Source organism: Megalobrama amblycephala, linkage group LG20 (assembly GCF_018812025.1).
Source record: "Megalobrama amblycephala isolate DHTTF-2021 linkage group LG20, ASM1881202v1, whole genome shotgun sequence".
Taxonomy (NCBI): Eukaryota; Metazoa; Chordata; class Actinopteri; order Cypriniformes; family Xenocyprididae; genus Megalobrama; species Megalobrama amblycephala.
In genome coordinates this window covers 6587869-6600471 of record NC_063063.1, presented here as the reverse complement: position 1 = coordinate 6600471, position 12603 = coordinate 6587869, and the positions used below count along the sequence as shown (strand labels likewise).

Below are 12603 nucleotides of genomic sequence, written 5' to 3'. Positions count from 1 at the left end.
TGATGCGAGTTTGAGCGTGACCTTTATAGCCATACTGAAAATGTTGAAATTCACCTCAGATATTGAAAAGAAATTACAAACCCGATTCCAAAAAAGTTGGGACACTGTACAAATTGTGAATAAAAACAGAATGCAATGATGTGGAAGTTTCAAATTTCAATATTTTATTCAGAATACAACATAGATGACATATCAAATGTTTAAACTGAGAAAATGTATCATTTTAAGAGAAAAATAAGTTGATTTTAAATTTCATGGCATCAACACATCTCAAAAAAATTAGGACAAGGCCATGTTTACCACTGTGTTGCATCCCCTCTTCTTTTTATAACAGTCTGCAAATGTCTGGGGACTGAGGAGACAAGTTGCTCAAGTTTAGGAACAGGAATGTTGTCCCATTCTTGTCTAATACAGGCTTCTAGTTGCTCAACTGTCTTAGGTCTTCTTTGTCGCATCTTCCTCTTTATGATGCGCCAAATGTTTTCTATGGGTGAAAGATCTGGACTGCAGGCTGGCCATTTCAGTACCCGGATCCTTCTTCTACGCAGCCATGATGTTGTAATTGATGCAGTATGTGGTCTGGCATTGTCATGTTGGAAAATGCAAGGTCTTCCCTGAAAGAGACGACATCTGGATGGGAGCATATGTTGTTCTAGAACTTGGATATACCTTTCAGCATTGATGGTGCCTTTCCAGATGTGTAAGCTGCCCATGCCACACGCACTCATGCAACCCCATACCATCAGAGATGCAGGCTTCTGAACTGAGCGCTGATAACAACTTGGGTTGTCCTTGTCCTCTTTAGTCCGGATGACGTGGCGTCCCAGTTTTCCAAAAAGAACTTCAAATTTTGATTCGTCTGACCACAGAACAGTTTTCCACTCTGCCACAGTCCATTTTAAATGAGCCTTGGCCCAGAGAAAACGCCTGCGCTTCTGGATCATGTTTAGATATGGCTTCTTTTTTGACCTATAGAGTTTTAGCCGGCAATGGCGAATGGCACGGTGGATTGTGTTCACCGAATACTTTTCTGGAAGTATTCCTGAACCTATGTTGTGATTTCCATTACAGTAGCATTCCTGTATGTGATGCAGTGCCGTCTAAGGGCACGAAGATCACGGGCATCCAGTATGGTTTTCCGACCAGAGATTGTTCCAGATGATATTGCTCCACTATTTTTCGCCGCAGCATTGGGGGAATTGGTGATCCTCTGCCCATCTTGACTTCTGAGAGACAATGCCACTCTGAGAGGCTCTTTTTATACCCAATCATGTTGCCAATTGACCTAATAAGTTGCAAATTGGTCCTCCAGCTGTTCCTTATATGTACATTTAACTTTTCCGGCCTCTTATTGCTACCTGTCCCAACTTTTTTGGAATGTGTAGCTCTCATGAAATCCAAAATGAGCCAATATTTGGCATGACATTTCAAAATGTCTCACTTTCAACATTTGATATGTTATCTACTGTATATTCTATTGTGAATAAAATATAAGTTTATGAGATTTGTAAATTATTGCATTCCTTTTTTATTCACAATTTGTACAGTGTCCCAACTTTTTTGGAATCGGGTTTGTAAAATTCAATCTGAACTCAATGCATTTTTTGACAAATGTTGTATCAGTACATCAGTATATTTTTAATAATGTTAAAATAGTGTTAATACATTTGGTTATAGCCTATTTCTCTATTTCGTTGCTAGTGCAGTGCACTTTCAGAGAGAGCCCGCCCACACACTCTTCTGATTGATTTTGTCGCGGCTTGCAGTCGTGTCGCGTCTGGTGTGGACAGACAAATTTAGTGTCGCTGGAATCTTATCGCATCATGTCTGGTTAACGCTAGTCTTTTTCCTCTCTACTGTCTGCCTCTACATCCACTTTAGTCAGTCATTCACAGATGTTCATGCAATGAAAGAGGGAAATTATATATTATGTAGGCCTATGTATTTTAAAATACACAAAGCTAGACATCAACAGTAGTGGAACATAAAATGGAAAAGCTTTATTCTTTCATAACACCTTCAACTAAAGAACACCTTCAACTAAAGAACATTCAGCAATACCACATTTATGGCAATTATACAAATTTATGACCATCATCATAGAACATTACAATGGAGTATATTACAAAATCTGTGCCAAGCTCACAGAAAAGTCAATCCCAAGGCACTGGCCAACTAAACGTACATTTGGAAGAATAATACTGGTTGATGTGCTTCACTGCTCTGTACATTTGTGCACTCGTGATGTATGTAACCTCATAACCCAGAGGTTACGCATTTAACTTTGGTCAAAGAAACTCAAAAATGTGCTGGCCACGTGAAGGCCATGTCAGAATATTAAGACGTCCCTTATTTTTCCCTCTTAGGGAGAGAACAAAACAATTCTACAAATGAATTACAATCGGTCTCTCACTAAAGTAGCATTTGATGCATATAAAAGGCACTAATCTAAGATATATCAAAGTAGCAATTTATGGAAAACAAAGTCTATAAAATTAATTCGCTTTAAAACAAAAACAAAAACAAGGAACAACCAGTAAACCACAAAAGCGTATGTGCTTAAACAGAAACATTTAAACCTAAAATGGCAAAGTGATTCTTTGCATAGTCTGTTGCATTTTATTATTACTAATAATATTTTTAGGCTACACAGAGAGCTATTGTTTCACTCATTTGTCAGTCTCAATTTGATTAAACAAACATCACAAACCATTACACAAATTGTTTGATTGGTTGATTGCTACTGTCTGAAAATGATCAAAGCAAACTACATAACAAAAAGTCTATGAACAATCATAATAAGACAATACACAAAATACAAACTTAAATAGTACCTCTATCACATGTGAGGTACAAATTCAATGTACTTAAGAGCTAAATGGAAGTACTAAATATATACCGTACATGTAAAGGTAAAGCAATGCACTGTGAGATTACTGTAAGTGGTACTTCCCAGTAAAACATTTGTACCTTTGAGAGATCGATAGTCTTCGATTACTTTGGAAAAGTTGTCAGTGCAAGACAAAAGGCACTTGGTGGTATCAATCCTTCGGAGAACATCTGGCAACATTCACAGCTTTAGATATAGTCAGAATTGAAAGACGTGCTTTGGAAATATCCGAAGAATGCGAGAATACAACGAGCGCATCGGGATAACGTAACAATGGTGAGAGAAGATAGAAGTAAACAAGCCGCTTTAGACGATGTAGGAAGTCTAGAGGTCAAGAAAAGCAGCACAGACTTTGGTCGCGTGCAGGAGAAAAGCCTTAGATTAAGCCATGGTCAGCTCTGACAAGAATTCCAAGTGCGGTCAGTGAAGACTTGTGGTCTGTGGTGTTCAGGAAGGTGGTTGAAACAGAGCTGGTGTAATTTGCACTTCTGTCAGTGGCTAAAGAGAGGCACTATTGAGAGAGCTACTACTGACAGGCCGACTCCCAACCTCTAAAACCAACAGCTAAAGGGATAGCTCATCAAAAATTAAAATTCTCCATGACTTCTTTCTTCTGTAGAAACACAAAAGAAGATATTTTGTCCATACAATGAAGGTCTAAAGTTGTATTGGAGCCCATAGAGTGAAACAGTTGGGTTCCAGTAGTAAATTTTGAAGTAACACAAGTCATTTTTTTGATAAATTGTTAAAGATAGACTTATTGTGAGCTCCAAGGTTGTTAATCGATGCTTTTGTTGAAGCATCTGTTTGCATTATTAGACAATTTTCATGGAACTACATTACCCATGATACTGCGAAGAAAAGTCCACCAATCAGAGTCGCTACAAGAAAATCATGCTAAAAGATCACCTCTCCCAAAAATAATTAAATGTTTGTATATATGTACATATTTTGCAATAAACTTAAAATATATGGTTTCTATAAATATAATCAACAACATTAAATTAATAGTTTTATATTTCAACAGTGTTTTTAATTAGATTGTCATTCGCAATGCTTCATATTGTAGTTTTAGATTTGTACCTTTGTCTTTTTGGCCAATTTTCAAATACTGTTTGGTTTCAAATCAAAGTTTGTAATGGTGTGATTCACCTTGTAGCTGGTTGGTTTAGCGACTCAGACAGCAACATAATGCGGCCCAGATCCGGCCCACATCTGGTACATGTGGATTACACATGAACCGGATATGGGCCGGATCTGGGCCGACACTACGTTGCCGTCAGGGTAATGGCGTATAAATCTTTAGTGAAGACTTTTAAAATCCCTATGGCAAAAATGAATTTAAAAAATACTGTTAAAAAAGTGAGGGGCACTAATGTACTCTATTGACTATCATTGTATGGCCAAAAACAGCTGAAACATTCTTAAAAATATCTTCTTTTGTGTTCTTATAGAAGAATGAAAGCCATACTGGAAATGATGGCATAATTTTCCCTTTTCTGTGAACCATCCCTTTAAGAGTAAACAACTTATAGGTTCAGAAATCATATATATATATATATATATATATATATATATATATATATATATATATATATATATGAGATATGAGATAAGATCCCCTTATGGATAATTTGTGCAGAACACTTTGGCTTGATATCCATTTAAGTGCTTTAAGTAAGATCCAAGCGCATCTAGTCAGGCGAATCTGTCCATAGACAAAGTATTTAGCATTTTTTAAAGTGCAAAGAATTAGTATGGCGAAGCCTAAGACAAGCATATAAATAAAAGTCTGCCTGCACTATATACAAGCACAGTGCAGGAGCTCCAATGTTCCTTCACAACATTTCCTTCATTGTAACATGAGTACCATATTGCATAATGTACCATACTGCATATAATATTCAACAGTTCTTTGACCCTTAACCTCTGTTCCATGGACATTGTTTATTTGGCACAGTTTCAGAAGGTCCGGGTTTTGGTCCAGTACTTTATGTCAGGTTGGGAATGGGAAATTGTGCAGTTCAGGCCGTGTGTTGATGCATTGGCATGGGCTCACCAGCGCCCGCTTACACTGGCAATGTCTGTGTGGAACTGTCGTGGCAGTCGACCGCTGGCGCCTCCTTCCAGGAACGAGGAGCGGATGTTCGGCGGCTCAAAGAGCTTCCTTCGGTTCTTGTTCAGCTCTGTCAAAACAAGAAGAGGGCTTAAATATTCATTGTTTACACTGCATACATGCAAGTTAAAGTCGCAATGAAACAGATCTTTTCTTCTGTATTGATGTACATCAACGTTTAAGGGATTATCAAAAAGAAAAAAAAGAAAAAAGAAACCAATGTATGGTATAGATTTGGTTCTATGCATTAGTTATTGACTGGATATTGAGATGTGGAAGTTGCATTCAAAAGTGTAGATAGATGAAAGCAAGCTTAAAGGGGCGGGGTTTAAAGGGATAGTTCACCCTCAAGTTGTTCCAAACCTGTGTAAATTTCTTTGTTCTGCTGTACACAAAGGAAACCCAATTGGGTGGTCAAAAGGGGGGCGAGATCTGCTTGGTTACAAACATTCTTCCAAATATCGTCCTTTGTGTTCAGAAGAACAAAGAAATTATACGGGTTTGGAACAAGTTGAGGGTGAGTAAATGATGACAGAATTTGCATTTTTGGTGAACTATCCCTTTAAGCAGACTTAATGATTAGAAGTTCCTGCATATGTCCCCAGAGAGAAGTCTGTCATATTTACTGGAAGATCCAGCTATGACATTTTGATTACTAATTACAAGGTCAAAACATAAAAAAATGAAAGATATGCACAGATGAATCATTCACAATAACATATATAACAGGCACTTAGAAAATGGACAGATGAAATTTCCATTTAATGCTGACCTCAACATCACCACAGAAACTCCTAAGGCATTGCCGAAAAACTGAACTTGCAGAAAAGACTGTCTAAGATAAGGATGTCATTTTTATATTCATGTTTGGTTCATAGGGTTTTGAAAAATGTTTTAAAAAAAAATGATTTAAACAAAAGTTTAAATGACTGTAAAAATGTCATGTGGTGCAACCATTAAATAAGTAAGCAATAAGGTATGAGAGACTGTGCTGTATCGTGAATAAGTCACGGCTGAAGGGCGTTGTTAGGGGAATCCTTTTATAAAACGGTTACCAAACAATACAAATATTAAAGCCAAAAATATGTATCATGCAACTTTCATGAAGTAAACTTTCACTACAAGCCTTTCTTCCGCCTGAAAAAATAATCCCTGACCATGAACAGCAACAGAAGTTACATTATTACACCATTAGATGGTACAAAAACTGTCTTTATGAGTGCTTCAGTCAGTAGCGAAGACTTTTACATTGAAAAGACTGAATTGTTGTGAACACGGAACAAGACACAACTGACAAATGCTTTGACTAGTGCTGTCAGTCACGGGAAACCCCTTAACTGTTAAAAGGACAAGGTAATACATCGGACATTTAAACTGATTTTTTATTATGAACATAGAACTGACCTGAAGGAAAATGCTAAATCTAAGAGCAGGTAATAAACTTGCTCACTCGATCTCATTCTCACAATACTCTTCTACATAATACAGTAAGCTTCAATGAACAATATCAGCTGAGAACAAACAGTATCCGTTGCTAAGAGTGGTTGCTAAGGGTGTTGTGTAGTGATACACAGAACCGTTGGGTGAAGCGGTCATAGCCGTGTTTTATCGTGAATAAAACACAGCTATTGACCAATCAGAATCAAGGACAGGAACTAACCGTTTTATAAAAAATTATTATTTTTGTAGGCCAAAACTCCAGAAATGAGTTACCATTGTAGCACTTCCGGTTCTTTTGTCCTGAAGTCAATGTGTTTTTAGGCGGTTGCTAACAAGTGGCTAAATGGGACTGCGGAGGTTGTCAGGGACATTAAACATCATCACACTGAACAGGAAAACTATCTATTTTTGCACTTTGTTTGTCACATTCTGATGCATTGTGTCTAAATAAATTGGTCAAAATAAGGTACATTACCTTAAAATGCTGCCTATGTTGACAGCTCACTAGGTTTTGGGCAGCTCCGAGTGTTCACGCTATGTTTTTTTTGGGATGACAGATCTTATTTACGTAGGTGGGCTTGACAATGTCAATGTTCCCTTTTTTTTTGCTGTAGAGGACACAAGCAAAGGCGGACATTTCTCTCACTAGGACCAAACTTGCATCAGCCCAACAGGATTGTCTTCTGGCATCTTGAGGTCAGTCAGAGAAATAAACACAAGCCTGCAGTCATTTCCTGTCCTCCTCGTACCTCTACACTTTGGAATCCCATCTGTACCATAATTTCACTTTTAACAATGAAAGGGCTACCTCAACCTCAGGCATTGTGTTTTATTCTCAAACCACGGGGCTGATAAAACTAGAACAATGTTTTTATTTTAATAAATATCCTTGCCAGACTGCAGGAAATCATTATGGTTATCTAGCAGTGGGTGGTCGAAATATATCACAGATGTTCTAGATGTCTAATGGCCAAGCTTGTCACTTCCACTTGCTGTCATGCTAGGATGTGGACAGTCAGTCAACCTTGGCCGGTTATGTAAGTGGAAAGCCAAATCCAATTTCATCTCTGACACCTCAATAAATCATAACCGTAATCCCAAAACCCTGCAGCTGTCCAAATTACTCAAAGCTATTAAAAAGGAAAATCTTGCTTGGCACGTTGTGTCCATCAGATATTACGGTTAATGTTCTCTTAGTTGGTACCAAGTTGATGCTAAACTTTCGGTAACACTTTATTTTAAGGTGACGCAGTTACAGAAGTTACATGTACTTACTATAGTTATAACAGTAAAGTATGCATATCTACAAGCAACTAACCCTAAACCAAACCTTTACCCTATAGTAATTACATGTTGTTAATGACTATTACCAAAGTCCCTTTAAGGTAAGTCATTTCCCTCGGCGGTCATCTTTGAAATGCCTCTCAGGGCAGCTATAGCCATCTTTATAAAGTCTTTGCTAATACTCAGTACTTTTGTGTAATTACACTGTAACAAAAAGAAAGTAATTTTTTAATTTTTAAAATAATTTTGCACCTCAGGGCTCTCTTACTAAGGTGGCTGCTTTTCAACAATTAAATGAGCATTTGTGTGTTTTTTCTGTGATAAGTGCTTGTAATAATGTCGCTGTGCACATGAACATTCAATTGAACTTCTTGATATTAAAGTGTAAATTTGCCGATTTTCAACCCGCTTTGTACTGTTACAATGTCGGTAGTATATGTAAATGAACAATGATTACTCTTTTTCTGTATTACCTGGACTGAGAAATTCAGGTTTCTTTGACAGCTTTTGACAACTCCATAGGACTTTTGTGAAAACTACAGATTATACTTCTGTATTTTTGTATCCCCGACCATGGACTGTTGGATCGACAGAGGGTTAACTAAACAGTTATTGTAAGGGTAAGTTTATCACTGAAAATTGTATTGCACTATGTCTACTCTATAAACAGCAATATAGAGCATGTGGTAAAAATGGAACACTACGGCAACCGCTTTCTTACCTGTACATGACAGCGTTTTTGTGTGGGGTTCCTCAGGGTTCTATCCTTGGACCAATTTTATTTTTCCTTTATATGCTCCCCCTAGGTTCTATTTTTGAGAAATTTGAGATTCACTATCGTCTGAATAGGGATGATTCTCAAATTTATTTATTTATTTATTTATTTATACTGAAACATGGGCATAAATGTGCCATTCAGTCCCTGCGTGAATGTTTGACAGAGGTTAAGTGCTGGTTGGGGAATAACTTTCGCCAATTGAATGAGAATAAGACAGAGATGATTTCATTTGATAATAAGGGGTGTGTAGAGGATGTTTATGACTGCCTGGGGTTGTTTCCTGGGAAAAAACTGTCTAGCGTGAGAAACCTTGGTGTCATTTTTGACTCTGAGCTTAAATTTGACCGGCAAATCAATGCTGTTGTCACCATTATGTCTAAAAGTTTGCCAAGGAGTATTTCCTACTAAAGCAAGTGCTATTTGACTCTGATAAGCATATTCAGAGCAGACTGGTGGGAGTGGCCTTGGTCAGGAATGCCCAGTGCATTATGGGTGTTAAAGTTTTCTTACTTATTTGGCAAAATGGAAGTTTTCTCTCTAGTTAGGTAGCACCGACTACTTTTTTTTTTTCACCTTTCTACTATATAGGCATTTCACTTTTGCTGTGGAATCAAGAAATATATAGAGAATCCTGAAAGGCTACTGGTAATAGTATTGTGACAACCTTTGTTTGTTTGAAAGGGAACTGACCTGAGATGGCCAACAGCATTTTCCTGCGGGCTCCGAATGTAGTGATGCCGAGCTCTTTCAGGTCTTGATCGGTCAGCGTGAGGAATGTCTGAAGGTCAATCTGATAAAAAGACAGAAATTGTATTTTTGGTTTGGACTTTCAGAAAAAAAACGAGTGTGGTCAGAAAGACATATTCCAGAATCAAACCTGCATCTGAGAGTGCATGTGCACTGACCACTGTACTCTTTCTCTAACATTATAATCATATGTTTACAAGATGAAAGCCAGAACCATACTTTGGACTCCACAGTGTTATCCTGGCATCTTGAAATACAGGGAATCGCAGAACTATCTTCTGGCTTTTCTAAGGCTTTCAGTTCTGTGCTGGAAGTTGCATCATTGTAACCTTAGGCCAGTTTTAGACAGTATATGCAAATGACATAGAGCTGTCACACTGACAGTGTTTCTGCTGTGTAACAAAGCTGTGACTCTACACAAATCAAATTAATTTCTTGGTTACTACATTGGGTATTTCTTTTAATAAAAGCCATAAATTATAAAATTGGAGTTGTAAATATTACAAACCTGTCACAAAATCTAATATGAGATGGAACATTTACATCCAAATTGTTCAGATTCATTACGTGTGGAACTTGCATTAAACCTGACGTGTTTATTCACAAAATGAGTTAGCTGTTCACTCCAGTATTTCATATTGCTTCATAAAAGACTATTTTGCCAAAGACTGTGTTGATAAATAGGTTTAAAGTGCCTTCTAAAGCTAAAATAGGCTAAGCACTGAAAGACACAACCTCCCGGTGACAGAAATCATCTAAAACTCATTTACGTTCTCTCATATCAAACAGCAACATTAATAGAGAAGATATCGGCAGCCCCGTCTGTACCTCCTGCTGTTGGAAGACGTCTGTATACTTCCCGAGGCCAAGTTTACTGAAGAGCTCAGGCAGATCAGATCCTTTGAAAGACGTGTTGAGATTACAGCCGTTAGTTCCCGTCACTGACGAGATGCAGTCCATGTAGTTGCTGCTGCTTAGGTAGTGCTCTATCCCAAAATACATAAAAAATAGTTACCAGTGTTTACCAGGTTACTAAACCGTACACCTAAAGTGTTAGTTCACCCAAAATGAAATTTCTGTCATTAATTACTCACCCTCGTGTAGTTCCAAACCCGTCAGACCTTCGTTCATCTTTGGAACACAAGATATTTTTGATGAAATCTGAGAGGTTTATTTTATCCTCCACAGAAAGCAATGTAATCACCACATTCAAGATCCAGAAAAGTAGTAAAGACATCGTTAAAATAGTCATCATGACTACAGTGGTTCAACCTTAATGTTATGAAGTGACAAGAATACTTTTTGTCTACAAAACAAAACAAAAATAATGACTTTATTCAACAATTTCGTCTCTTCCCTGTCATTCTCCTACGCTGTTTACGTTGTATAGACAGTGCAGGCTTCCAGGTTCTACGTCAGAACGCTGTACACGTGAGCAGCACGACGTATGCGTGTGATTCTGATGCAGGAGCCGGCCAATACTGAGTCGGCTTTCCCATATAGAACACGGAAGCCTGCACTGTCTATACAATGTATACAGAGTAGGACCATGGACCAACTTTTATGGACTTTGAATGTGGTAATTATGTTGCTTTCTATGGGGGATAAAAAACACCTCTTGGATTTCATCAAAGATATCTTAATTTGTGTTCCGAAGATGAACAAAGGTCTTACGGGTTTGGAACAACATGAGGGTGAACATTAATGACAGAAATTTCATTTTTGGGTGAACTAACCCTTTAAACTAATGAGCTGCCTACCAAAACAGTATTTTAAGGCTTGTTTTGGCCAAACTGCATTCACACCCTTGTGAAAAAGAAGTGCGCTTAATTTTATTTAATGTGCACTTCAAATCTTAAAAAGTATTTTTTTTAAACTCTACTTGCAGATAATATATTACTTACTGTAAATACACTTTTAACTCTTTTAATAAATGCATTTTGTAATAATGTCAAAAAGATTTACTTTCAAGAATATTTTAAACCATTGTTTAATAATCTTTTGTTGTGATTTAAAGTACATTTATTTTGAAGTGCTGACCAACTAATGTAAAATATGTAAGTAAATACATTTTAAATGTACTAAATTGCAATTTGTGAAATTATAAATATATTTATATACAAATCATAGAAGTTTCATAGAAATTACATTAAATTACAAATTAGTTTACCATAAATGCTTGTCTGTACATTCAGCAGTACAATTTAACCATATATAAAATACAATAGAATATATGATATATAAATATGTATAGTCCTACTTAAAGGCACAATATGTAAGATTTTTAGATTAAAATATCCAAAAACCACTAGAACAGTGTTATATATTTTGTGAACTGGTGCACTTACATTATCCCAAATGTTTCCAACAATGTTTAAATCCAGAGAAATCAGCAATTTTAACCGGACGTGTCATTTCGTTGCCTGTCAATGACGTCATATCTGCGTTACCCTCGATTTCCAGTTTTACTTTTGTAGAAACCATGGAAACACCATGTTTTTTATTAAACAGGCGAGCAACTGTTTGGATACATTTATCAACAGAAAACTGAATCGCTTGTTTTCTTGATTTACCACAAGTACCATGTTTTTACCACGCCTCAGAGACAACACTGCTTTTTCAAGTGGCTAACATAGCATAATCAGAGAGAGCTTATTCCATCAGACAATATATTTCAAAATTAACTGCATGTCATTTAGCCATCCAGTTTTTATTAATGTGACATTCTAATATTGATCTAGATTAGAAATGCAACAAGTCTCTGATAGCAGCCACCGAGCAAACTCACAGAGTAACATTATAACATAACTTTTAACACTCAAATGTATTTTGTATGATTGTTTTAACCATGTAAAATGGCACTGCGTTACCCCACATACGCAACCCAACAATAACGTTAGCTTATCCGTGAACATGATTTCTGCCATCAGATTGCTTTCCATTGGCTATGGAGGTGAAGACGATATCTCCCATGATTCCACGCTCATTTACTGTATTGTCAAGCTACGCTTTGTTTTGAATAAATAATAAATAAATTTGTTTTGAATTTTGCCTCTAGCGGCAAAAATTACATATTGTGCCTTTAAGTTTGTCAAAAAAGCAATATTAAGTTGAATTTAAACTACAATACATTTTCATTTAATTATTATAAGTAATTTAATTACAATTTCATTTTATTTTCAATTAATTGCAAATAAGATGCAATTAAGTGTCTTAAAACATTGCATTCAAGTGTATTCTTTTAAATTATATTCTTTCATAAATGTTCTTTTTAAAAGTATGCTTGAGTACACTTGATGCCTATGTATCATCTCAATTCTGTCACTTATGGAGTTAAATGATGTTTTA

At 36.6% G+C, this 12603-nt stretch overlaps 1 protein-coding gene across 2 annotated transcripts in view; it reads right to left on the bottom strand.

Annotated features, from left to right (window-relative positions):
• Window positions 1–1978: 1978 nt before the first annotated feature.
• The window catches only part of bicc1b (BicC family RNA binding protein 1b), a 111350-nt gene continuing 100725 nt past the window's right edge, over window positions 1979–12603 (bottom strand). For both annotated transcript variants that reach the window (XM_048169866.1, XM_048169865.1), the window contains exons 19-21: window positions 10084–10241; window positions 9199–9298; window positions 1979–5076 (exon numbers count right to left, since the gene is read on the bottom strand). In XM_048169866.1, the coding sequence (XP_048025823.1) occupies window positions 4946–5076; window positions 9199–9298; window positions 10084–10241 (389 nt within the window). In that variant the 3' untranslated portion in view covers window positions 1979–4945. The remainder of the gene's footprint in view (window positions 5077–9198; window positions 9299–10083; window positions 10242–12603) is intronic.